Genomic DNA, 26984 nt, shown 5'->3' on the forward strand with positions numbered 1-26984 from the left:
CCATATTAGTTTAGGTGTTCTGTTGTTGGGTTATGATGAGGGCTAATGGGAAAAAAATGAAACAATAAACAAAATTAGTGAAAATGAAATTTCCAAGTGATTCAGTAGCTCCTTCATGTGTAGAAAGTTTCTAAGTTAAAGCTGTTGGGTATCCACAGGGATGCTTTTCCTTGGATAAATTGTTGTCATTCCGTGTGTTAATGTAATTTTATTATTGGTGCACTTTCCATTTTTTCAATTGAATTACCGCACTGTGGAGATGGAATTTAAACCCGAGCCCATCTGCAGATCAGGGCACTTGTAAACTTCTTTTACTGCCATAGGCAAGGACTCTGGAGCTCGTGGCAGGCAGGAGGGCGAGCACTCCTGGGGAGCAGGATTTCCATTGTCCTAGTGAAGAGACAGCCGGCCACGCCAGAGCTCATCAGGACTTTGATTTAGGGCACCAGGGCCCAGCTGCCATTGCTGGATCTCTCTACCAGCCGTGCTTGAGCTTGAAGCTCCTTTTTCTTGAGGATCCTGCACGTGGTGTGCTGGTCCGGCCTCTCCGTGTGTTTTCCCTGCTGGGTGGTGCTCCCTGCCCAGGATGTTCCCTTTCCCAGAGCTGTGGCCTTGGGTGGAGTGAGCAGAATGAGCCAGCCCCACCAGCCCCTCTGAGCCTGCCCTGCTCTGCTTTCACTGGGGGGAGGAATAAATCAATTCCTTTCCATGTCTGGAATGGCAGGAGCTTCTCTGTCCCTCAGCCCACTTCCACAGACTGGGATTCCCGTGGGGTGCAGGGGGCAGAGCTGCAGCTGATGCCCTGGCTCTGGGTGCAGGAGGTTTTCTGTCCCTCAGCCACTTCCACAGACTGGGATTCCCGTGGGGTGCAGGGGGCAGAGCTGCAGCTGATGCCCTGGCTCTGGGTGCAGGAGGTTTTCTGTCCCTCAGCCACTTCCACAGACTGGAATTTCCGTGGGGTGCAGGGGGCAGAGCTGCAGCTGATGCCCTGGGCTCTGCATCCCAGCCTTTCCTCCTGCCGTGGATAAATCCCTGGGATTGGTCTTGTGCTGGGCTCAGGGCAGCCCCTGGTGAGCTCCCACGCTGGTGGCACCTTGTCCTGTGGTGTGACGGGGAATATTGCACACCCAGGTCAGGACCCCTTTGTTCACCTGTTTTATTGAGCATTTGCAGCTTTGGCAGTGGGACTGGAAATCCTCCTGCACTCGAATCACTTCCTGGAGGTCTGATTGTTCTTGTGAGGCTGATGGCAGGTCCTGGAACGTGGGTTCGTTCTGGTTTTTGGCTAGACATAAACCAAAGCTTGGCCCTAATGCCCTCCCTGGGCCGTGGCTGCTGCAGCAGAGCCACGAGTGAGGCTCAGGTGGGTTTCCAGCCTCGCCTTTGGGGACTTGGTGGGTTTGTGTCAGTTGTTTGAACAGCTCTGTCCCTGCTGAGGAGTTTGGGGCAGCCCCAGCTGCATTTCAGGACTATAAAATGACCTTTTGTCATTCTGGCTCTTTGGGACGTGGTTCTGCTTTACCAGGGAGCTCTCCTCAATCGTGCTGTCCAGGTTTTCCCAAGGGGAGGATCCTGGCCTCTTTAAACTCCGTTTTCAGCCTTACTGCCACTGGTTTCTCATCCGCACAATACAGGAGGTTTACAAGTCAAATTCATTGCAGCTATAAATTGTGTATGCAGGGAATGGCAGGAAATGCCAGAGCCCAGCTGTGGGATAGAAAATGTACAATGAAAAATGGAAAAAACCTCCTGTGTGCCTTTGAGGTTTATTTCATTTCTTCCCCAGTTAATTCCTCTCCTTTGGCTCCCCCAAACTCCAGTTAAAGTGTTTGATTTCTTTCCCTTGTGTGGTGGGGGTCCTGCCTGTCAGAGCATCGTGGGGCCGCAGCAGCTCCCTGGCAGGGTCTCTCTGAGGGATCTCCTGCACTTGGAGACTTTTCATTTTTATTGGTTTTCATTTTTATTGTTTACTTCACAAAGTCTTGGTACCATCTGTACTTAACCTGAGCTTTTCTCCCCCCTGCCAACACACCGCTGTAAAAAGCTCCATTTTGGGGTGTTTGCTGTGCTGGTGTGCAGTCAGGGAGCTGCTGGAGCTGCTGCCAGTGAGGAGCAGCTGAGCTGTGCCAGGGGCTTTGCTGTTGTTCCCAGAACTCTGATAAACACCCAGGAGGCAGCTCCTGGCAGCTGCTAATTTTAAAGGAACGTATTAATCAAATTAATTGAGAGTTCCTTTGAATAATCAGCAGCAGCAACATAGCTTAGTGACGTGGTGTTTTCAGCGTTGCCAAAAGCGACTCCCCCCAAAAGGGGATCTCTGCAGATCAATCCTCTGAAAAGTGTTCAATTGTCTCTTTTGCTACCTGATAATCCAATTAGGTGGTGATGGGAAAAACAGCTCCTGGAGAGTTTCAGGGAAGCAGAATAATGTGCTGGGTGTTGTAGCAGAGCCCAAACAGCAGCCAGGCATGGGTATCCATGGCTACTGCCCTGCCCTCACTGCGCTGTCCTGCACTCACTGCCCTGCACTGCCCTGCCCTCACTGCACTGCACTCATTACACTGCACTCACTGCCCTGCACTGCCCTGCCCTGCCCTGCCCTCACTGCACTGCCCTGCACTGCCAGCTCTGGGGTCCCCAGAGCCTGAGCTGCCTGTGGGTGTCTGCACGGAGCCCAGGGGCTCTGCCTGCCGGGGTATGGCTCAGGGCATGGCAGGAGCAGCCAGGGGATGGCTCAGGGCATGGCTTAGGGATGGCAGGAGCAGCCAGGGCATGGCTCAGTGTATGGCTCAGGAGCAGCCAGGGCATGGCTCAGTGTATGGCTCAGGAGCAGCCAGGCCATGGCTCAGGAGCAGCCAGGGCAGTGCTCAGGGTATGGCAGGGGCAGCCAGGGCACAGCTCAGTGTATGGCTCAGGAGCAGCCAGGCCATGGCTCAGGGCACAGCTCAGGCTCTGCTGTGTCCCCAGCCCCTGTGCTCCCTGCTGCTTTGGGTCCTGGCTGCCCCCTGCGCTCCGTGCCAGGCTCTGACACAGCACTGGCATTCCCAGGGAAAATCCATCATGTGCTCATCCCCCAGAGGGCTCGTGCCGTGCATCTCACTCTGGGCAGGGATGGGTGACCCAGTCTAGGGGGATGGACCTTGAGCATGGACCCTTTTTCCCAGCAGCCTGAGTGTGGGCTGGTTCATGGTGTGGGATCCACAAATCCCATCTATAATGGTTTGGCTTGGGAGGCACCTTAAGGACCTTCTTGTTCCACACTTCCTGCCGTGGTGGGACAGCTCCCACTGTCCCAGGCTGCTCCCAGCCCTGTCCAGCCTGGCCTCGGACACCCCCAGGGTCTCAGAGACAGCCCCAGCTGCTCTGGCTGTGTCAGAGCAGCCCCTGCTCAGTCCTGGGCTGTCTCTGGCTCCCAGGCTCTCATCCCTTGCCAGGCACTTTGTGCTGCTTGGAGCATTTGTCACTTCTCCAGGCCACCGGGGGTAATGAATCACTGCAGCAATCCTATGACAAGATCCTGAATTTGCAGCTTTCATGTTTTTCCCACCTAATTCCCTCGGAGGTTTTCCCCTGGGAAGGGCTGTGAATTAACCTGACACTTTCAATAACTGTGCACATGTTTCCTGTTGTGGTGGGATGTGGGATGAGGATATGAAAGCTGAACTTACTCCAGTGTGCCTTTTGGACAACAGACACCCAATTCCCTGGGCACTCTGCTCGCCAAGGGGCAGCAAAGGGCACGCTGGTATTTGCCCTTTATCCCTAATTCCTCCTTGCCATTTATCCCTAATTCCTCTGGGCAGAGGCGGTGCCAAGGCTAGCAGGCACCGTGGCATCTGCTCCTTTGGGGAAAGCTCTCCCCTGCCTGTGTGATCCCTGCCAAGTGGGACATTTGGGAGAGCTGGAGAGCACTGCTCGTGGCCGTGGGTTCATTCTGGCTCATTCTGACTGGGGAAAATAGAGCATGTCAAACTGCTCAGACTTCTGAACTCGCTGGCAGTGAGACTTTCAATCTTCATTTAAAATGAACTTTATTTTTAAAGCTGAGTAGTGTTTGCTTTTAAAGGGAAAAAAAAAGGGTTGCAGAAAGTCCAGGTTGCGATAATTGTGAAACAAAATGAAATGTTTTATGTCAGTCAGAGAAAAACTTGGGGGTTATCATTCTCCTTTATTCTTTTCCTGTTCACTGTTTCATTTCTCCCCATGAAACAATGGTTTTGTTTCAGTGAGCCTTTGGAGCAGCTGGCCCAGCAGAGCTCCTTTGCCTTCGGGCAGCTGCAGCTCAGCTCCTCTCTGTGAAAAATCAGGGAGAGCCCGGCTGGCCTGGCTTGTGAGGGGCTCAGGGACGGGCACAGCAGCCGGGTTTCACACTGCCAGGCGGGAGGTTGGCTTTCCCAGCTGTCCCCTGGTTCTCTCTGGGTCTGCTTTGCCCTGGGATGAGGAGGATGCTCTGGGCTTGAGCCTCCTCCTCCTCGTCCTTCCCCCTCCAACACCTTCTCCAGTGCTTCAGTTACCAGGACTTTTACAGCTGGGTTTTAAAGCCTATCTGTGAATCTCTCCCTTGTCCTGCTGCCTTTTAATTAACTCATCCCCTCTGCTGGTTTTTATTAAGGGCTCTGATACGTTATTAATTAACGCGCTGCGCGCTGTGGTGAGCAGGTTGGTATCAAAGATGCTGTAAAAGATGAAAGTGATTACAGCTGAGAAACAAAATAATCAAGGCAAAAGTTGTGTTTTCATCTGCCAGCAACACCAGAATGCCAGTGGAGATGGGAGATGGGATTTTTCATTTATTTAAATTTTTTAAAACAAACTAGACAGCTGTAGTACAGGAACTGTGCTAAAAGTGGGCATTTTGGGGTCTGGCTGAAGGTACCTGTGGCTGTGCTGGTGCTCTTTGCTGTGTTCCCTGGGTGTTTGTGAGAAGTCCCTTTCACTGTTCGTGTCCCCCATCCTGTTTGGTGTGGGCCCTTGAATGAACAGGGATTTTCTTGCACAGTGTGGGTTTTGCCAGTATCTCAATTTTGACTGTTTTTCCAGGTAAGTCATTCCAGTGGAAGCATTTCCCCCCGGTAGCCCTCAAGCTGCAAAATCAAAAAGAATCTCAGCCCTTCACTGGGAAAAACCTGCCCAGTTCACTGTCAGCACCTTCTGCCTCTCAGCCCGTTGTTTTGGGGGTTCATTCATCAGTTTAGGCTCGTTCATGTTGCTGTTGTGTCCTGGTTTAATTCCTCTCCTCTCCATCCTTCCACTGCCCATTCCTTTGCTCATTTTGCCATTCTGCAGCGGGTTGGGCACAGCCTGTGTAATCCCTGACCCCAGCCCTGCAGGCTGTGCCATCAGAGCAGGAACAGCACGGATCCCTCGGGATCTGCCCATGGCTGCTGGAAGGACAGCGATCCCTGGGAGAGTCCCCCGTGCCAGGCTCCCACTGCTGGGCTCTCTGGCGTGTGCCGTCCTGCCCTGAAGGTCCCTGTGTGCTCTGCTCTCTCCCAGGCGGGCTCTGCATCGCCCAGTCCCTGAAGATCCCCCAGGACCGCAAGGACAAGAGCATCGACTTCGACCGGATCATCAGGCAGCTGCTGGAGACGCCCAACGCCAGGGCCATCGTCATCTTCGCCCACGACGAGGACATCCGGTGAGCTGGCCCCGTCCCTGGGCCCTGCTGGGGAGGGAAAGCCTGTGCTGGGAGCCTCATGGGGATATGGGGAGCTGGGAATGGGGGGAGCCACATGGGGTATGGGAATGGGGAGCCACATGGGATATGGGAATGGGGAGCCATTTGGGGATATGGGAATGGGGAGCCACATGGGATATGGGAATGGGGAGCCACATGGGATATGGGAATGGGGGGAGCCACATGGGATATGGGAATGGGGAGCCACATGGGATATGGGAATGGGGAGCCACATGGGATATGGGAATGGGGAGCCACATGGGATATGGGAATGGGGGGAGCCACATGGGATATGGGAATGGGGGGAGCCACATGGGGATATGGGAATGGGGGGAGCCACATGGGGATATGGGAATGGGGGGAGCCACATGGGGATATGGGAATGGGGAGCCACATGGGATATGGGAATGGGGGGAGCCACATGGGATATGGGAATGGGGAGCCTCATGGGATATGGGAATGGGGGGAGCCTCATGGGATATGGGAATGGGGGGAGCCATTTGGGGATATGGGAATGGGGAGCCACATGGGATATGGGAATGGGGAGCCACATGGGATATGGGAATGGGGGGAGCCACATGGGGTATGGGAATGGGGAGCCTCATGGGATATGGGAATGGGGGGAGCCTCATGGGATATGGGAATGGGGGGAGCCTCATGGGATATGGGAATGGGGGGAGCCACATGGGATATGAGGAGTTGGGAATGGGGGGAGCCACATGGGGATATGGGAATGGGGGGAGCCACATGGGGATATGGGAATGGGGGGAGCCACATGGGGATATGGGAATGGGGAGCCACATGGGATATGGGGAGCTGGGAATGGGGGGAGCCACATGGAGATATGGGAATGGGGGGAGGCTCATGGGGATGTGTGGAGTTTGGAATGGAGGGAGCACCAGGAACTGTTGCTGCCTGGCTCATGGGTGCCCAGCCTGTGCTAGAGAATGTGGGAGCTTTTCCTGGAGCTTTTCCATGCTCGTGTTGGGTGGCAGAGCTGACCTTCCCTCTCAGAGGAATTGCAAACACGCCCCCCCCCCCCCCCCCCCAGGCTCGTTCTCCTTGGTGTAATTCATTAATTCAGTCTATTTTGTGGTAAATGAGAGTTAATAGTGATAAAGTGACTTGGATGCTCAAGGTTAAACCACGTGGAATGGGCTCATAAAATAACACAAAGAATATTTGATATTTCATTATTCACTTGCGTATTCTGGGTCCAGAATTTGAAATTAGCTTAAAATTGTGATGGAATCATCAGTTGCTGAGAGGCCTGGTCCCACAAAACGAGACGAAAAGTTTCAGTAAAGGCAATGGAAAAACTCTTAAGTTTTAGTGGAATCAATAATTCAGTTGTGGGATATAGGGTGAATTTAAAGAGCAGTCCCATTGGTGCTGCATGGGTCATGGGATGGTTTGGGTTGGGAAGGACCTTTGGAGATCATCCAGTCCCACCCTTCCCTGGCCCAGGCTGCCCAGAGCCCTGGTGATACCGAGTGTCCCTGAGCTCTGCTGGGCTCAGGAATGTGCTGTTCCTCCTCATCGCAGCCTCAGTCAGGCTGGAGGAGACCTCTGAGCCCACCAGAGCAGCTCCAGTGGCAGTGCCACCCCCGTTCCCCAGAGCAGCTCCAGTGGCAGTGCCACCCCCGTTCCCCAGTGCAGCTCCAGTGGCAGTGCCTCCCCCGTTCCCCAGAGCAGCTCCAGTGGCAGTGCCTCCCCCGTTCCCCAGAGCAGCTCCAGTGGCAGTGCCTCCCCTGTTCCCCAGAGCAGCTCTGGTGGCAGTGCCTCCCCCGTTCCCCAGAGCAGCTCCAGTGCCAGTGCCACCCCTGTTCCCCAGAGCAGCTCCAGTGGCAGTGCCACCCCCGTTCCCCAGAGCAGCTCCAGTGGCAGTGCCACCCCTGTTCTCTAGAGCAGCTCCAGTGGCAGTGCCTCCCCCGTTCCCCAGAGCAGCTCCAGTGCAGTGGCAGTGCCACCCCCGTTCCCCAGAGCAGCTCTGGTGGCAGTGCCACCCCCGTTCCCCAGAGCAGCTCTGGTGGCAGTGCCATCCCCGTTCTCTAGAGCAGCTCCAGGGCCAGTGAGACCCCAACTCAAACCCGGCGTTCCTCTGAGAGCCCGATGCCAACCCCGCGTTCTCTCCACAGGCAGATCCTGGCGGCTGCCAAGAGGGCAGACCAGGTGGGACATTTCCTCTGGGTGGGCTCCGACACCTGGGGCTCCAAGGTGAGCCCGCTGCTGCAGCAGGAGGACGTGGCCGAGGGAGCCATCACCATCCTGCCCAAGAGAGCCACCATCGAGGGTGAGAGCCTGTCCCTCCCTGTCCCTCCTGTCCCTGCTCCTGGCTGTGCTCCTGGGGTCTGGGGTGAACCTGGGGGCAGGGGAGCCATCGCCATCACCATCCTGCCCAAGAGAGCCACCATCCAGGGTACGTGTCACAGACATGTTTTATGAAAAACCCTTTCCTTAGGATTTTCTTCTCCTGAGAAGCTGAGGAGCCTCAGGAACAAAATGGAACCAATGGCTGTCTGCTGCTGTGGGATGCAACAGGTGGAGCTGGGATTGGTCTCGTGTGGTTGTTTCTAATTAATGGCCAGTCACAGTCCAGCTGTCCAGACTGTCTCGGTCAGTCACAAGATTTTATTATCTTTCCTTTCTATTCCTGCCCAGCCTTCTGATGAATCCTTTCTCTCTATTCTTTTAATATAGTTTTAATATAACATTTTTAATATAATATATATGATAATATAATAAATCAGCCTTCTGCAACATGGAGCCAACATTCCCATCTCTTCCCTCATCCTGGGACCCCTGTGAATGCCACCATAGGTAAGAGCCTGTCCCTCCCTGTCCCTGCTCCTGGCTGTGCTCCCGGGCTCTGGGGTGAACTGAGGGCACACACAGCCTCAGCACCTGGAGCACATCCCCAGCTCCTGATGTCTCCCTGAATGTCCCTCCTGGAAACTGGAGGCTGTGTCCCGTGCTGGAAGGAGCTGCCAGCAGCTGCTGGTCTGGGGTGTTTGCTGGGTCCCCAGGATGAAGGAGGAATGGAGATTTGACTTCATGTTCTTAGAAGGTTAATTTATTATGATATGATATATATATGATATACTATATGATATATAGTATATGATATATACTATATGATATATTATATATTATATGATATATGATATGATATATGTTGATATATGATATAATATTATATATGATATGATATGTGATATAGGATATATGATATGATATTATATATTATATGTGATATGATATCTGATATATCTGATATATGATAGGATATATGGGATATGGTATGGTATGATATGATATGATATGATATGATATGATATGATATGATATTATGCTGTACTAAAACTATACTAAAGAATAGGGAGAGGATACATCCTTAGGCTTAGCAAGATATTACTGAAAAACTCGTGACTGACTGCTCAGCCTGACACAGCAGGTGGTGATTGGTCATTCGGTCAAATCAATTCACATGAAACCAATCAAACAATCACCTGTGGGTAAAGGATCTCCAGACCACATTCTAAAGCAGCAAACACAGCAGAAGCAATCAGATAATTCTTGTTTTCATTTCTCTCTGAGGCTTCTCGGCTTCCCAGGAGAAGAAATCCTGGAGAAGGGATTTTTCAGGAAATATGGCAGTGACACTTGTCAGAGCCCCGATCTCAGAGCTTGGGAGGTGTGACAGAGCTTGGGAGGCTTTATCCCAGCTGATGTGAACCCCCTGTGCACACAGGGGAGGGAGCCTTGGGCAATTCGGGTCTGCTCTCTGAAGCAGAGAAGTTTTCTACTGAAGGACCAAAACTTCATTTTTCCATCGGTGGTTTCCATTTCAACTCAGCTTTACTTTTATTTCAGACCAAGCACTGTGTTTATCCCTACTGCTTGTGTGCTTCAGCAACAGCCACACCTGTACAGGTGTGTGTGTGTGGCGAATTTTGGGAAACTGCTTCTGCTGAACCCCTTCCTTTCTCAGCTTCCCTTTGTGCTCTCAAGAGTTTGTCGTCTGATCTCCCCTCGGTTTGTTAATCCTGTTGTGGGTAAGGATGTTTCAGCATCCCCATGGCTTCCAGCGAGGTTGGTCAGAGTCTGTTCTCTGGGACTTGCAGGAGAAGTTGTTTCCAGGGGAGGCACTGAGCAGGGAAAGCCAACTCCTCTGCTGGCCCCGTCCTCGAGCACGCTGCCCACATTAAAATGGGTTCTGGTGCCTTCGCTCCCTGGAAAACCAAATATTTGCATTTTTCCTGTGCCAGCACTCCCTGCTCATCAGTTATTCCTCTCAGGTAGATCATCTGATTCATTCTTTTACATTTTTAGCCCCCCGAGGCACTCTTGGATGTTATTTCTCCGTAAATACAGAAAGTTGACAGACAATGAAGTGGTTTGTTTCTGAAAAGCAGGATATTTTAATAAGCTTTTCCCACTGTCTGTGTTCATCCCTGAGGGTTTCTGACACAGAAACGAAATTTCTGTCAACAGTACACAGAAACAAAAACTTCCCACGTTTGTTTGTTTTAAAATATTTTCCTTTTATGCTACACATTAAACCCCTCATGGGAGGCACGAGGGGGTTTTGGACACAGTGAGTGAGGATGGCAGAGTGGGAGAGTTCAGGTGTAGGAAGTCAGTTAAATTAGAGGTATGAATAGCAGTGTATTTGCTGTACCTGCAAAAAAAAAAAAGTGTTTACTGAGCCTGCAAATATCTCCTTGTTCAGTGGAGAAGTGCCTGACACAGCCTGGGTGCGTTCTGCACTCGTGGCCACAGAGGCTGGGGGATTGCTGCCGTGCCTAAATTGCATTCTGCCTACAAATCCCTGCGGCTGAGGCATCCTTCAGGAGCAGACACATCGTGGGGTCTGTGAGTTCCTGCCTGGGCAGGGCGAGGTGTCCCTGGGCAGGGCAGAGGGCTCCTGCTGGCTCCTGGCCACCCCAGGGCTCGGGCTGGTTCCTGCCCATCCAGCTGTCCCCAAATGCCACCTGGATGTGCCCCCTGCTCCTGCTGGCAGGGGGCTCAGGAGCAGCTCAGCTCCCACGTTCCCCTCTCAGGCTGTGTCACTGTGGGACATGACACAACACGACGTGCACGCTGCTGCTCTCAAGGTGAAAAAGGGGGGAGTTTATTTCCTGACTTCAGCACTTACAGATTTCCAAAAGTGGCAGTGGATTGGAGGGTGGCAGTGCCACCTCTCCAATGGCACTGGACAAACCAGCAGGCCGTCAAATTTCTCCTCCTCCATAAAAGAATGCAAAACAATGAGTTATTCACAGAATTGTGTGAGAAAGTTCCTTACAAGAATGTAAACATCAGAAGGCTTAGAAAATTTTAAAAAATCAAGGCAGCAAGGCTGATCCCATTTCTGTGCATCCCCCAGGAGAGCAGCCAGTGGATGTGTCAGGAACCCACAGGCCTTGGTGTTTCCCTGCCAGGGAAGCCCTGATCCCTCTGGGTTGCTGCCTTCCTCGTGCCCAGGCTGCTGGAGCTTGTTCTGCTTTGGTTTCCTTTCTGTCCTTTGGATTTCATTTGGCCACGAGACCCAGACAAAGGAACTGGACCTTTTAATGTCATTCTTTCATCACCCAGAAATTAACATCTAAAATTCAGCAGCTTTTGGTGGGGGCAGAAAAGAAATCAAGCACCTTGGTTTTCCCTGCAAGCTGAAGGAGCCAGGCTGCAGGAGCAGGTGGAGCGCAGAGCCCAGAGCAGAGCCCAGCCCAGCTCCTTCCCGTGCAGCATCCTGGGGCTCCAGGGCAGGGCACAGCTCAGTTCCCCCTGCATTTGGTGAGAGCTCTGTGTCAGAGTCATGAATGAGGGGCTTGCCCTTCTTTTTGCTCCTCAAAACCATCTCTTGTGTTTTTCCCTTTCCCTTTGCTGCTGCCTGGGGTGGTATTTGGGATTTGTTGGAAGGAGGCTCCTAGGAAGCCTTGCTGGAAGCAGAGGGAGCAGCGCAGCTCGCGTGCCTTGGCCTGGGTGCTGGCCCTGCCTCTGCCACAGGGAGGGAATCGTGTTTGGGAGATCAGCCCGGGAGCCTTCAGCCGCCCTGGGAGGGTCATGAACTGAAACGCTGGACGGGAAAAAAAGCATTTTTCAAATGATTCTTCACCCCCAGCCGTGGCTTTGGTTCAGATACAGGTGTGGAGGGCAGGTGTGCTGTGGTTTCACAGCCACCAGCTGATGTTCCTGCGTGTCTGACAGTGGGGATATCCCAGCAGCCTGTGGCTCCAGAGGGGGCCCGAAGTGTTTGGCTTTTTGTAGGCTCAGGCCCCACATCCACAGCTATTTGTCTTGGTACTTGATGCCACTCCTGGGACAGGACTCTCTTTGCCACAGTCCCACGGGGGGGATTTAGGAAATCATTAGATGAACTGAATTCATTCATCTTAAGTCAGTCTTAATATAGCCTGATTGTGTTTGATGTAATTATGCTGGAAGGATGAAGTTGCATTTTATTTGCATAATTGCATAGACAGGGAGCCAGAGAAGAGCACATGAAAGGGGAATCACTCCTTGGCAAGTTGGGAACACGCTCCAGTGCCAGCCCAGCCAGGTACAGGGAACCTGAAAGGCTTGGGGAGGCTTTCAGAGCAAAGAGAGGAGATTGTGTTAATTTATTTATTTATTTGTTGGTTTGTTCGTTTGTTCACAGAGCAGCTGTGGCAGCAGGGTGCTGTGCCCTGCTCCTCGGGGCTCTGAGCTGGTTCCTCCTGACCCCAGAGGAGATTCCCAAGCCTCATCCCGGGTCCCAGACATTGTTTTAAGCCCGGCTGTGAGGGATGTGCTCACCTCCTGCCCTCTCTGGCTCCTGCCCCTTGCTCGGGGGCACTCGGGGTGGGACTGAGCCCTGCAGAGCTCTGCCTTTCCTCTCGGGGTTTGCTCTGCCAGGCTCTCCTGCCCTTCCTCAGGGGTGTGAGTGCTCTGGCTGCAGGGCCCCCAGGGAGGGAGCAGCTGGAGGAGGAACGCAGAGCACAGGACAGAGGTTTGGTCTGAATCATTTAGAAAGTCTGGCAGAAGCTTTGCTGGTGTGGAGAACAGCAGGCTTCGCTGTCTGAGCTCAGAACGGTGGGGTCCAGATAGATTTCAGAAGAATGGCTCAATTCCAGAGACTGGGGATGAGGCTGAGGCTGGAATTGTGAAGCTCTGGGCAGGAAGGTTGAGGGATAGCTCAATTCCAGCACAGGAATGAGCCTGTATCTTTAAAAAATCAAAAACTGCAAGCGCTGCAAACCAACAAAACTGTCCCAGGAATTTTCAGTTGTTTGTCTTCCGAAGAGATGTGAATCCCATTTTGTTTTCATTTCCAACAAGAGCTGGTTTGCTCCTTTTTTATCTGGGCAGTATCAACTTTGGAAAAAACAATGCAAGAGTGGTGACTTGTTGAAATTCTCTCCTTGTTGATGGCTCTGAAGTGTTTCACCCTCACAGCCCCCGAGTGCCAGAGGGAAGGAGCTCAGGGTTCATTTTTCCCTGGAATATTCCCTGGGAATGATGTGCTGCCCTCACCCTTCCTGTCTCTCCCTCGGGGGAGCAGGAGGCCAGTGTTTATTGCATAATAATACTTGTAAAAGACTTCCCTGTGGATTTTTCTGTTTGTTACAGACTGGTGCAGGCTCTTTCCCAGTTCTCTGTTGTTCTCCAGCTTTTTCTGTGTCCCTGGGCCGTGAGCCGTGTGCTTTGGAGGGGAGCTGGGATGGAAAGATGTGGCTCCAGGTGTTTGTGACACAGCCCTGCTTTGGGTATTTCAGTGACACAGCCCTGCTCCAGGTGTTTGTGACACAGCCCTGCTTTGGGTATTTCAGTGACAAAACCCTGCTCCGGGTGTTTCAGTGACACAGCCCTGCTTCAGGGGTTTTTGGTGACAAACCTTCTTCAGGGGTTTTTGGTGACACAGCCCTGCTTTGGGTATTTCAGTGACACAGCCCTGCTCCAGGTGTTCCTGTGACACAGCCGTGCTCCAGGTGTTCCTGTGACACAGCCCTGCTCCAGGTGTTTGTGACACAGCCCTGCTCCAGGTGTTTGTGACACAGCCCTGCTCCAGGGGTTTGTGACACAGCCCTGCTCCAGGTGTTTGCGACACAGCCCTGCTCCAGGGGTTTGTGACACAGCCCTGCTCCAGGTGTTTGTGACACAGCCCTGCTTCAGGGGTTTTTGGTGACACAGCCCTGCTCCAGGTGTTTGCGACACAGCCCTGCTCCAGGGGTTTGTGACACAGCCCTGCTCCAGGTGTTTCAGTGACACAGCCCTGCTCCAGGTGTTTTGTGACACAGCCCTGCTCCAGGTGTTCCAGTGACACAGCCCTGCTCCAGGTGTTTGTGACACAGCCCTGCTCCAGGTGTTTGTCCCTGCCATCCTGGCAAAGCTTGCTTTGAGCACCTCCCTTCCCAGGCCCAAGTACAAATCATTTCAGTCCAACACTGCAGCAGCTTCATTTTGTGGAATCAAATTGGTTTGCTTTACCTGAAAACCCTGAAATCTGAACCACACCTGAACTGTCTTCGACCTCCTCGGAATTTAAGTGGTATTTTTAGTTGTGGCAGTTATTTGAAATGCTGATGTGTCAGTCCCAAAGAGGGAATACTTGTCTCGAGTATTGCCACTTGAAATTTTGGGAAGCCACACAGATGTTCATCTGCTCATTATGGAAATAATGTATTTGGTTAATGTGTTGGTGTGAAGAGAGGGGAATACAAATTATCTTGCAACTTGAGAGCCACGTAAAAGTTTCCTTCCCTTCAGGCATCTGTCCCCAGCCCCTGTGGCACGGGCAGGCCTGGGTGGCTCTGCCAGGGCAGCTGCTGGGTGCTGACCCTCCTGGAAACCCAGGGGCTGCCCCGGGGAGGGGAGCCCGAGCCAGGGACCGGCCACACGACTGGCCTGGGGTCCCCAAGGCTGGCCAGGCCCCAGAGGGGCTGCTGGTGGGGGGACACCCTGCAGGGACAGGGGTGGGGATGAGGGATGGGTGCCAGCTGTGCCAGCTGTGCCAGCTGTGCCTGCTGCCCAGGACTGGGCACCCCCTGGCAGCCCTGGCCAGAGCTGTGCTGTCCCCAGCAGTGTCCCCACGCCAGCAGTGGAGCTGGCTGTGCTGGGGGGCTCTGCCCGTGCCTGGGGGCAGCTGGCACTCAGGCCAGGCTGCACAGAGCTGGGCACACGCTGCAGGTGCTGCTGTTGGCATGGGAACACTGCAGCCAGGCTCAGGGACAGGGACAGGGACAGGGGGGAAATCAGCTCTGGGTGGGAAAGTTCAGTGCAGCCGGGCTGGGCACAGCAGCCCCTTGCATTTGCATTTTATTAGAATTCTTTATTATAATTTTAACTCTGAAGGACTCTGTGCAGCCGGGCTGAGCACAGCAGCCCCTTGCATTTTTGTTTTATTGTAACCCTTTATTATAATTTTAACTCTGAAGGACTCTGTGCAGCCAGGCTGGGCACAGCAGCCCCTTGCATTTTTGTTTTATTGTAACCCTTTATTATAATTTTAACTCTGAAGGACTCTGTGCAGCCGGGCTGGGCACAGCAGCCCCTTGCATTTTTGTTCTCTTGTAATTCTGTGTTACAGTTTTAACCTGTTGAGCGTCTCCAGGAGTTGCTGCAGTGTCTGCATCCCAGCAGAGAGGGATCCCTGTATTCTCACCCTGATTTAAATTATGCAGTGAGTGACTGGAGTTTAACTGCTTTCAAGGAGAGGCTCGAGCGTTTTGTCAGCAGGGAGGAAAGCACTCTCGTGTTCTGCAGTTTGACCTCCTGCATCTCTGCTTTGCTGCTCTGCATTATTAAAATGGAACAGGCCATCTGTGGAGCAGCTTCTGGTAAAACACTGGGAAGCTGGAACTTGGGAAAGAAACATCCAGTGGCTTGGGAGGGACCCTAAATCCCCCCCAGTGCCACCCTGCCACGGCAGGGACACCTCCCACTGTCCCAGGTGCTGCACCCCAGTGTCCAGCCTGGCCCTGGCACTGCCAGGGATCCAGGGGCACCACAGCTGCTCTGGGATTTGCTAAACAGCTTTCAGCTCATCCTCAGGTGTGAGGAAAAGGATTATTTCAAGGATAAAGGTCCTGGCAAAACAAACTGCCCCTTTCCAGCAAGTGGGCTCAGGAAGGGAAGAATTCAGGCAGGGCTGTGCTGCAGGAGGTGCTGCTGTGGGGCCCTGGCTGCAGCAGGCAGCCCTGCTCTGCGCTGGGCAGGGACTGTCCCTTGGCTGGCACTCTGCTCCCCGCAGCTCCAGGGGTTGGTCATTCCTGTCATTCCCAGGGATTGTTCATTCCTGCAGCTCCAGGGGTTGGTCATTCCTGTCATTCCCAGGGGTTGTTCATTCCTGCAGCTCCAGGGATTGTTCATTCCTGTCATTCCCAGGGATTGTTCATTTCTGTCATTCCCAGGGATTGGTCATTCCTGCAGCTCCAGGGGTTGGTCATTCCTGCAGCTCCAGGGATTGTTCATTCCTGCAGCTCCAGGGATTGTTCATTCCTGTCATTCCCAGGGATTGTTCATTCCTGCAGCTCCAGGGGTTGGTCATTCCTGTCATTCCCAGGGATTGTTCATTCCTGTCATTCCCAGGGATTGTTCATTCCTGCAGCTCCAGGGGTTGGTCATTCCTGTCATTCCCAGGGATTGTTCATTCCTGCAGCTCCAGGGATTGTTCATTCCTGCAGTTCCAGGGATTGTTCATTCCTGCAGTTCCAGGGATTGTTCATTCCTGCAGCTCCCAGGGATTGTTCATTCCTGCAGCTCCCAGGGATTGTTCATTCCTGCAGCTCTCAGGAGTTGTTCTCTCAGGAATTGTTCATTCCTGCAGCTCCCAGGAATTGTTCATTCCTGCAGCAGGAGCCCTTGGAAGGAGTGGTGCAATGTTCAGCTGAGCTGTGTCACCAGCCCAGGTGACTGCATACCTGTGCCAGCCTGGGAAGTCCCCCTGGGCTGGAAATGCAGGATCTGGGTGGTTTTGGGGCCTGGAGCTCTCAGAGGTGTGGCAGCTCTGGGTTTGGGTCTGTTCCCGTGGCTCGTGCCCAGGGAGGCTGCCCAGGAGCCCAGGGCAGCAGCAGAACTGGGCTGGGGCTGAGCCCAGGCTGAGCCCAGCCCTGCTGAGCTGGGGAACCCCCCAGCCTGGCTGGCCACTGGAAATGGAAATGGAGAGAGGCAAACCCAGGGCTTGTGCTGCTGCTGGCCACTGGAATGGAGAGACAAAGCCAGGGCTTGTGCTGCTGCTGCTGGGCCACTGAAATGGAAATGGAGAGACAAAGCCAGGGCTTGTGCTGCTGCTGCTGGGCCACTGAAATGGAGAGACAAAGCCAGGGCTTGTGCTGCTGGTGCTGTGCACACGGGAGCTCCCAGGGAGTGAGAGGTGCCTGAGGGCTGTGGGATGTAGAATCATGAATTATAGCAGCCTTGTGTATGAACCTTTCCCGCCAGGGCTGCCTCACCCAGCACTGGCTGGGGATCTCCCTGCAGCTGTGTCATTTTGTACACTGCTAACGAGGACACTCAGCCAGTATTTATCTGTTTCCCCAAGAGAGCAGCCCAAAATCCCAGGTCTGCCCTGAGTGGAATTTCCTCTGTACGTGATTTATGTCAGGGATATTATAAGTCAAATGTGACACCCCCTGAAGAACCCTTTTGCACAGTTATAATCTGCAATTACGGAAAAAGAAAACAGCTGCAAAGCACTTTCATGGTGTGATGGAAGTTAATGAAATCATTTATTTTATGGCCTTTTTACCGAGCAAGAAGGTCAAACAAATATCTGTAGCCTGTCTTAATGCCACCCCACAGTGTGTGGCTGGGCAGCAGCACAAAATCTGCAGAGAGACTTGCTGTCCTAAAATTGATGCTGTCACTCCCCACCTAATGCTTTTATCTGGGATTTAATGCCAGTAAATGAAGCTGCTTTGGGTTAAATGCCAGGAAAATTGGAAAAGTGTTTGAGTAGCTGCTTTCAGCTCATTTGGCATCAATAATTATAGCAGGTGATGATTTGCTGTGTGGGTAAATAACCGGCTGTCAGCAGCGTGGGCATCCTTGGGAATAACAGAAGAGTAGAACTCTGATGAACTGCTGCCATCCCTGTGCAGTGCAGCTGGGCCAGTGTGCTGGGCTGGCTGTCACCTGGGCTGACAGTGACAGTGCTCGAGGCAAACGCACTGCCTCAAATCGTGTGCTTCATTGAGGCTTAATGATTTTCCTCATTGAACAAGCCCCGAGCCCCTGCAGTCCCTGGTGACACACGCAGGGGATGGTCTGCGGCGTGTGCTGGTGCAAAGGCCAGGCAGAGGTGACACAAGTCCCTCTGAACTGCTGCTGTGCCGTGCTGGGGGCACCTGGGACCCGCAGCCACCCCTGCTGCTCGTGCTGAGGCTGCTGGGGCTCCCTTGGCTGCTGCCTGTGCCACTGGAGCCAGCCCAGCACTGGATCCTGACTTCAGCTCCACGGCACAGGGTGAGAATCTGCTTTCCTGGCTGGCCCTGCCTGTGTCCTGCAGCCCAGCCCTGTCCCTGGTGTGCTGCTGACTGCTGGGGACAAACCCTGCTGCCAGGCTCCTGTCTCTGGTGTGCTCCTGGTGACAAACCCTGCTGCCAGGCTCCTGTCCCTGGTGTGCTCCTGGTGACAAACCCTGCTGCCAGGCTCCTGTCCCTATCCCTGTCTCTGGTGTGCTCCTGGTGACAAACCCTGCTGCCAGGTCCCTCTGTCCCTGTCCCTGGTGTGCTCCTGGTGACAAACCCTGCTGCCAGGCCCCTCTGTCCCTGTCCCTGGTGACAAACCCTGCTGCCAGGCTCCTGTCCCTGTCCCTGGTGTGTTCCTGACCCCCCTGGTGACAAACCCTGCTGCCAGGCTCCTGTCCCTGTCTCTGGTGTGCTCCTGGTGACAAACCCTGCTGCCAGGTCCCTCTGTCCCTATCCCTGGTGTGCTCCTGGTGACAAACCCTGCTGCCAGGCCCCTCTGCCCCTGTCCCTGTCCCTGGTGTGCTCCTGACCCCCCTGGTGACAAACCCCACTGCCAGGCCCCTCTGTCCCTGTTCCTGGTGTGCTCCTGGTGACAAACCCCTGCTGCCAGGCTCCTGTCCCTGTTCCTGGTGTGCTCCTGGTGACAAACCCTGCTGCCAGGCTCCTCTGTCCCTATCCCTGCCCCTGTCCCCTGTCCCTGTCCCTGGTGTGCTCCTGAGCCCCTGGTGACAAGCCCAGCTCTCTCAGTCCCCGAGGTGCCCGTGGCAGAGCCCCTGGCTGGCCTGGGCTCCTGAGCAGGAGCAATGCCCAGCCCTGGCAGGGAGCTGAGCCTGCCAGGCAGGACTGGCCTCGCAGGGAGGCTCTGCCATGTCAGGAATCCATCTCTGGGCTCTGACAGGGGTCAGCAGGGTTTGTTTCCTGGTGGCAATCGAGAGGCTCTGCTGGGCATCCTGCTGGTGCTGTCCCTGTCCCTCAGCTGGACTTGCCCAGCTCCTCCCCAGGGTCTGGGCTCCTGTCCCCTTCCCCACTGCCCCCTGCAGCTCCCCCTCTGTCCTCTGCCTCGTCACAATGTGGCTCATGGACGCATTCATCCCGTGGTGGAAGATGAATGGACCCTTTAGGAAGTATCATCTTTCTATGTGCAAAAATAATGATTTAATCAAATCACGGTGATTTGAAGTGATAGGAGATTCATTGTAATTTGGAAAATCTCATAAAAGAACTATTTATATCTCTTAGAGGTATTTGCTGAAAAAGTAATTTGCTGAAGTAGGAATTATGGAGAATGCTGGGGAATCACTAAATCTTGTCACACCAGTGCGGGGCTTGGTCACGAGCAGGGTGAGAAGCGATTATTCCTGCTTTGCATTTGAGCATCCAGCGTTTTTTGTGGGGTCCTGGGGTCCCCAGAGCCCCTGAGCCAGCAGTGCCAGTTCAGCCCTGTGTGTGAGAGCTGTCTGCGTGTTTGCAGGTCAGAGAGGTGAGGCACAGGCCCAGGTGTGTGCTTAGAACGTTTGCCTTGTTCACCTGAGTGTCTGTGGGTCACGTTGGTTCCAAAAAAGGGTCTGAAATGAGAGAAGCATTTGAGATTTGCACTGATGGACCTGCAGGACAGCCCTGGGGGAAGTGTGGGAACAGTCCTGGCTGCTAAAATTATCCCTGGCAGTGCCCAGGCCAGGCTGGGAGCAGCCTGGGGCAGTGGCAGGTGTCCCTGCCATGGCAGGGGTGGCACTGGCTGGGCTTTAGGGTCCTTCCAGCCCAAACCATCCCAGATTGTGTTCCAGGCTGGGAAGGAGGGCAGTGCCCATCCCAGGCTGTGTTCCCAGCTGGGAAGGAGGGCAGTGCCAGGGCTGCTCTGGGAGGGCTCTCCAGGAGCAGCATTCCCAGGGGTGCTCTGGCTCTCCAGGAGCAGCATTCCCGGGCTGCTCTGGCTCTCCAGGAGCAGCATTCCCAGGGCTGCTCTGGCTCTCCAGGAGCAGCATTCCCAGGGCTGCTCTGGCTCTCCAGGAGCAGCATTCCCAGGAGCTGCTGTGCAGGAGGGCTGGCTGCACAGGGCTGACCCCAGCAGTGACCAGGGTTTTGTCCAGCCCCGAACCTGTCCCACTGTCACCCACCCACTTGTCCCAGGCAATAGAAAAGAATGGTAAAAAATGTTCCCTTTCAAATAGGGATCCATATTCCTGCCTGTGAATGCAGAGGGATCATTAGAGCAATCAATGGCAATGTTATTATTTGTTATTAAATCTGTAAAGGTTCAGAGTAATTCATATGGAATTCTATTACAGTTTTATCAGCCCTCATTGATTTTACATTATTAAGTTAGAGAGCACTTTCCCCGGAGGTCAGTGGGTTTGGCACGTGGGGAGGGTTTACTGGTGCTCTCTCCAGCCATATGGATATTGTAGATCTCAGGACTGGATATCCCTCTGAAATGCTCTTTTAATTAGGAGGAAAACCAAAATACATGGGTTTACAGGAAGAAGTTTCGGTTGTGTGTCCCTAACTAAAACCTGGCTGCTTTATGAATATTTGCCTTGGGGAATTAATCCTGTAAATGGTAATCATAGAATCACAGAAGGGTTTGGGCAGAGAAACAGTGCTGGCACAGAAATGCTCCTAAATCACTGATTTGTTATGAGTTAGCTACAACAGGTGTCCCAGGAGCTGTAAGCAATTATTTACTCAGTCTGGGGCAGCCCAGGGCAGTCCAGCAGGGAGGGGTGGGGGTCCCTGCCCCCCAGGATCTCTTTTCCTGCCCCGTGGTCCGTGTCACTCTGGGAAGGTTTCGTTCCAAGCTGCAGCCCCTCTGAGGGGTCGTGTGGAGCTCACAGAGTTCCCCAGCACTCAGCAGAGCTGCAGCCCAGCACCCAGGCTTTCTCCCTTTGTGGTTTTCTTGCATTTGCCATGGGCTGCTTGCAGCCCTGCAGGCTGGGGCTGTGCTCTGGGCTTGCACCCTCCTGCTGCCTCTCTTGGAGGAGGGACCTGCTTTTGGCTCTAACAAACGGCATCATTTGCTGCTGAGGCTGCAGGGAAAATGGGAATTACTTTCAGCCTGTTTCTGGAAGGCCTCAGTGCTGATTTTCTGCCTGGTTTTTGGAGCTGGGGCTGTGTGGAGAGCAGCAGACTGAGCCCTGGGAAAGCCCAGGCTGGAGCTGGGTCACTGGCACAGGGCAGAGAGAACAGGGACTGACCCCATTGCCAGTCTCCAGCCTGAAAACAGCCGGGTCTGTGCTGTTTTTATCCCTGCTGGAAGGAAGGACTGTCGTGCTGATTTCCCCGTGCCAGATGGTTTTCCTCAGCCTCTGCCCGCTCCTGTGCTGTGCCAGCCTGCCTGGCTGTGCCCCCGACTGCAGCAGGGAGATCCTTGGCTGCGGGGCCAGGGGGGTGCCCCTCTCCATGGCAGGTGTATCTGCAGCCCCCCTGACTGCAGAGCCCTGGGATGCTGCCCTGGGATGCTGCCCTGGGATGCTGCCCTGGGATGCTGCCCTGGGATGCTGCCCTGGCAGGGCTTGGGCTGCGAGAGCTCATCCTGCACCCTCCTCTGCTGGAGTGCCAGGGGAGGGAAAAATCCTCTGAGAGGCCCCTTCCCATGGGATTGCACCTGTGGGGTGGCAGGTCAGTCACCTCAGAGCTCCTCTGGGCACAGCCAGCGCTCTCAAGGGCTCTGCACCCCTGGTCTGCTTCATCCAGGTTTGGATTTGGGTGTTTGAACTCCTCCACGACGTCCTGAGTAAAGGAAGAGGCTCTTGTTGTGCCTGGGCTGGAGCTGGGTGGCAGGCTGGGAGCTCTGGGGAGCCCTGGGGGCAGGATGGGAGCTCTGGGGAGCTCTGGGGAGCTCTGGGGGCAGGCTGGGAGCTCTGCTGCTGCTGCCCACCGCAGCCACAGCCAGGTGACATCTGCTTCTGCTGAGCCAGCAGGGTTTGGGGTTCCAGGAGCAGAGTTTGGGGTACCAGGAACAGGTTTGGGGTGCCAGGAACAGGTTTGGGGTGGCAGGAGCAGGGTTTGGGGTACCAGGAATAGGTTTGGGGTACCAGGAGCAGGTTTGGGGTGGCAGAAGCAGAGTTTGGGGTACCAGGAACAGGTTTTGGGTGGCAGAAGCAGAGTTTGGGGTACCAGGAACAGGTTTTGGGTGGCAGGAGCAGGGTTGGGGGTACCAGGAGCAGGGTTTGGGGTGCCAGGAGCAGGGTTTGGGGTGGCAGGAGCGGGGTTTGGGGTGGCAGGAGCTGTGCCAGGCTGCAGGGTGGAGCAGCAGCCCCTGTTCATGGCACTCCAAAGCACAAAGCTGCCCTGCTGTGTGCCAGGAGCTCCTGGCTGTGCCCCTGCTGTGCCTGAGCAGGTGGGTGGGCACAGCTGCTGCCAGCTGCACAGGGAGAGGGGGCAGGAGGAGCAGCAGCAGGCTGGGTGTGAGCACACTGACACACTGACCTGCTCTGGGTCGTTTGTGCTCGTGCAAACCTGGTTTGCCGGGGAAAACCCAGAGGGCAGAGGGACAGGAATGGGGGATGGATGCTGGGGAAGGCTGGTGCTGGCTGGTTCCAGTGGGATCTGTGTGCTCACAGGTGCTGGTAACAGCCCACTGGGATGGAGATTCCTCCTCCTCTGGAAGTCTGGGCAGGCCAAGAACAAAATCAGTGTCGAGCTCAGCCCAGTATCAGCTGCACCACGTCGTTTATTTCCACTCCTTGTTGGTACATCTGCAATCCATGCTTTTCCCCTATAACTCCTTTGAACATTGATCTGTTGTGCGTTTGTCTTGCCCTGTACATTTGTCTTGCCCAGTTTTCCCACCTGGCGGTTGGAGTCGCGTTCCTCAGGATGCAGCTGCAGAGCAAAGATGGATTTTCTCTGCTCCCAGGTGGCCTGGCATGGACAGAGCCGTGTGCTGGGCACCGAGGGAGGCACGGGGGCAGCGTCTGTGCCAGGCTGCAGCTCCCCAGGGCAGAGCAGCCATGCCCAGCCGTGCCCTCTCCTCCTGCAGGCTTTGACACCTATTTCACCTCTCGCACCCTGGAGAACAACAGGAGGAACGTGTGGTTTGCAGAGTACTGGGAGGAGAACTTCAACTGCAAGCTGACCATCACTGGCTCCAAGAAGGAGGACACGGACAGGAAATGCACAGGTAATTCACAAACTCATCCTTCCCTCCTCCTGCTCTGGGAAGGGGCCACCGGGAATGCTCGTGTTCCAGGGAAGGGTGGCTGGAGGGGTTGGTTGGTTTTAGATGGAGGATGGAACAATTTAGGAAGGAATTGCAGGCCCTGGCACAGGTGCCCAGAGCAGCTGGGGCTGCCCCTGGATCCCTGGCAGTGCCAAAGCCAGGCTGGACACTGGGGCTGGAGCAGCCTGGGACAGTGGGAGGTGTCCCTGCCATGGAGGGATGGCACTGGATGGGATTTAGGGTCCTTCCAACAGAAACATTCTGGGATTCCATGACTGGAACAGCCTGCAGAAGCGCTGGGCAGAATGTGCCTCTGTGACGCAGAAGCCACAGCTGGTGTCACCTGCTGCCCCCCCAGCCTTCCCCCAGCCCCTTCAGGTCCCCAGCAGCAGCTGGGATGTGTCATGGTGGATGACTGCCTGCAGCTGCAACCAGGGGAAATCAGCTCATCTGTTTTACCTTGACTGAAAACTGATGAAAACTCCCACCCAGAGGAGAGAGGCAGTTTGGGTGCCAGGGGGCAGCTCAGCACTCCTGGGCACACATCCTGGCCCACAGCAGCGTGGGGGCAGTTTGGGTTGGAGCATTACCCGATGCTTTGTGGCGAGCAGGAGATTTGAGAGCTCATCTGCTTTCCCCATGACGTGCCACGGGGATGGCCGGTGGTGCTGGGATCGAGGCTTTTGTCTCTGATGAGATCTGGTGGCTGGGCTGGGGGTTCTGTCCCTGCAGAGCTGTTTCTGGTCCTGGAGGGCTTTGTCAGGTGACAGTGCAGGGATTTCACTGCTCAGAGGCCTCCTTGTCATCCTCTGCTCCTCCAAATGACAACATTTACCCTGGCATGCTGCGGGTGCTTCTTGAGCCCTGGCTCTCGGCGCTTTCCACACGGAGAGCAGGTGTGGAGGAGCCTCAGGGGCTGTGTGCAGGTCTGTGCTGTCAGGGGGATCAGGGAGGCTGTTTGCAGAGCCCTGCGTGCAGGGATGTGGCTGTGGAGGGTGGCCCGTGGGCTGGGGCCGTCCCTGTCCCCCAGGAGGGCGGTGTGATGGTGCTGGGGGTGGATGAACTCTGATCTTTTTCCGCCGGCGCTTCCCCAGCTGCCGAATTCCACCTTGTGCAAACAAGAGCTGCCTGCTTGATACCGTGAGCATTCCACAATCTCCAAATTAAATCTCTTGTTAATGATGAGTATCACCAGGCTCTCAGCAGCACTATTATGCGAGAGCCTTTGAAAATGGGTTTAATTCTTCAGGAACTGAAGCAGTCTCTGAGCTCATCTCGCGCGAGCACCGATGGAGTGGGATTTTGATGTCTGTCTGCGTGAATTATATGCCATAAAAATTGTCCTAGAGATACTATTTATTCCTCCTAACACATCCCCTCTGTTGTGCGGTGATAACAATGAGTGCAGAGGGATCAGCTGAAGGAGAGGCACTGAGAACAGGCACGTCTCTCCTCTCCGTGCGGGGCCTGTGTGGAGATGAAGGAGGGAAAGCGGCAGCTCTCAAACCTGCATCTCACTGCTGGCATCTGAAAGAGATGGAACAAGTGGGATTCTTCCTCTCTGTTCTCAGCACTCTGGGCTTGCAGCTTTTTTCCCTGCCTTTGTTGCAGCTGCTCTCCTGTGAGGATGTGCCTGAGCCGGCCCCGCTGCTCCGTCTCTCAGGAATCAGGATGATGAGCTCTCGAGCCTCGAGTAGGGAGGGGGTTAAACTCTTTCCCATCACCTTCAAACAGAGGCAAAAAATGCTCGTGTCAACAAACTGCTGTTGTGTTTCATCCTTCCCCTGACATCCCGAGGTACTCACTGCAGAGCCGTGGGACAGAAGTGTGCTCTCCTGAGATCACGTTGTGTTCGAGTGTCCCAGGTGCCAGCCGCCTCACTGCTGAAGCAAACCGGGGTGTGGTGTGGCTCCTGCAGCTCCCCACGTTAAAAAAACAACAGAAAAGCACCTTCTTCTCAAAGAGGAGCAGAAATGGTGCAGCTCTCAATGATCAGAAATGGTGCAGCTCTCAAAGAAAAACAGAAATGGAGCAGTTCAGAGAGGAGCAGAAATGGAGCAGTTCTCAATGATCAGAAATGGTGCAGCTCTCGAAGATGATCAGAAATGGTGCAGTTCTCAAGACAAACAGAAATGGTGCAGTTCAGAGATGATCAGAAATGGTGCAGCTCTCAAAGAGGAGCAGAAATGGTGCAGCTCTCAAAGAGGAGCAGAAATGGTGCAGCTCTCAATGATCAGAAATGGTGCAGCTCTCAAAGACAAACAGAAATGGTGCTGAGGGGGTTTGTTTTTACTTTCCCTGGTTTTGCTCTGACAGCACAGAGGGGCTCGTGGTTTCTTGCTGCACCCGTTTTTTAGGCTGGCTCTCTAGCCTTCCCTCCGTGGGACCCCCACTGCTGCTGCTGCTTCCATCTGGAGGAACTCGGTGCCTTTTGGGAGCTTGCTTCTCCTGCAGAGTAATTAATAATTGAATTTCTATACTCCCATCATACAGGAGCTGTTCCTGGAGCCTGTGGTAAAACGTTCTGCCTGACTTCTTCAGCTCAGCCTCGGAGGGGGAAACATTCCCCACAACAATGTTGGAGTTGGAATTAAAATTGTGCCAGTCACCTTTGGTTTATTCCTGCCTGAAAATGGACTTTGGGCCTGATTTGCTGCTCAGTGCAGCAGCAGGAGGGTGACACAAACTGGAGGCAACACTGTTCAGCCAGGCCTATTAATTTGGCTGTTGGCTGGGTTTTTTTTGAAGTCTGAAGAATATTTGGTCCATAACATTTCATAACATTTCACAATCATAACATTTGCCCTGCAGGTTCTTCGCTGCTTCAGATTTGGGTTCAAATTCTAACTGCAGTGGAATCTCTTTAGGAGGTAACTCAGCCTGTGCTCTGGGGAAGGACAGCTCTCTCCCAGCTGTATAAACTCAGACATGTTTGGGGTGAGCAGTTGCCTTTGTCTCCACATCTGGATTTACTGTGCCCCGTTCTTGATGTTTAATACCCAGCTGAGTGGCTGCTCCAGCACAGGGAAGCATCCTCGTTCCTGGAAATTCTATTGAGATTTAAAAACCTTTACTGTTGTCCTGTTTGGACACCGTTACGTTGCTCTCGGGTTTTTCCAGGTGTGTTTTGCTTGGGTTCCTCTCCCAGATCTCTCCACTGCTGCAGGTTTTCCTCCTGCTGTGCTTCTGGAACTTGCTGTGGCTTATCAGTGCTGTTTGTGTGCAGCATTTCAATCCCAGATCCCCTCCCCTGGCATCCATTCCTGCTGCATTGCTCATTTGGTTACAGAGCTGAAACCACTTAAAAGCATTTTCCTTGTCAGGGCTTGAAACCCTGATAAGTTCTGTAATCAATGAGAGGGAGTGAATAATGAAAAGGATCCTGCCTGGAACTTCACCAGCTGCAAACTCACTTTATTTTCTGCTCACTTGTTTGCAGGATTTCAGGGCTTCCAGAGGAGCTGAGATGTGAAACTGGGGGTTTTGGTAGAGGGTGCCTCAACCATCATGGAATCCTGCATTGGGTTGGGCTGGAAGGGACCCTAAATCCCCCCCAGTGCCACCCCTGCCATGGCGGGGACACCTCCCACTGTTCCAGGTGCTCCAGCCCCAGTGTCCAGCCTGGCCTTGGCACTGCCAGGGATCCAGGAGCACCACAGCTGCTCTGGGAATTCTATTCCAGTCCCTCCCAGGAAGGATT

At 54.0% G+C, this 26984-nt stretch overlaps 1 protein-coding gene across 1 annotated transcript in view; it reads left to right on the forward strand.

Annotated features, from left to right (window-relative positions):
* The window catches only part of LOC119706185 (metabotropic glutamate receptor 7-like), a 125750-nt gene extending 100826 nt beyond the window's left edge, over positions 1 to 24924 (forward strand). Inside the window, exons 3-6 of the mRNA XM_038149454.1 lie at positions 5497 to 5638; positions 7816 to 7970; positions 23105 to 23245; positions 24896 to 24924. Coding sequence (XP_038005382.1) covers positions 5497 to 5638; positions 7816 to 7970; positions 23105 to 23245; positions 24896 to 24909 — 452 coding nt within the window. The 3' untranslated portion in view covers positions 24910 to 24924. The remainder of the gene's footprint in view (positions 1 to 5496; positions 5639 to 7815; positions 7971 to 23104; positions 23246 to 24895) is intronic.
* The last annotated feature ends 2060 nt before the right edge of the window (positions 24925 to 26984 follow it).

Source organism: Motacilla alba, chromosome 12 (genome assembly GCF_015832195.1).
Source record: "Motacilla alba alba isolate MOTALB_02 chromosome 12, Motacilla_alba_V1.0_pri, whole genome shotgun sequence".
NCBI lineage: Eukaryota > Metazoa > Chordata > Aves > Passeriformes > Motacillidae > Motacilla > Motacilla alba.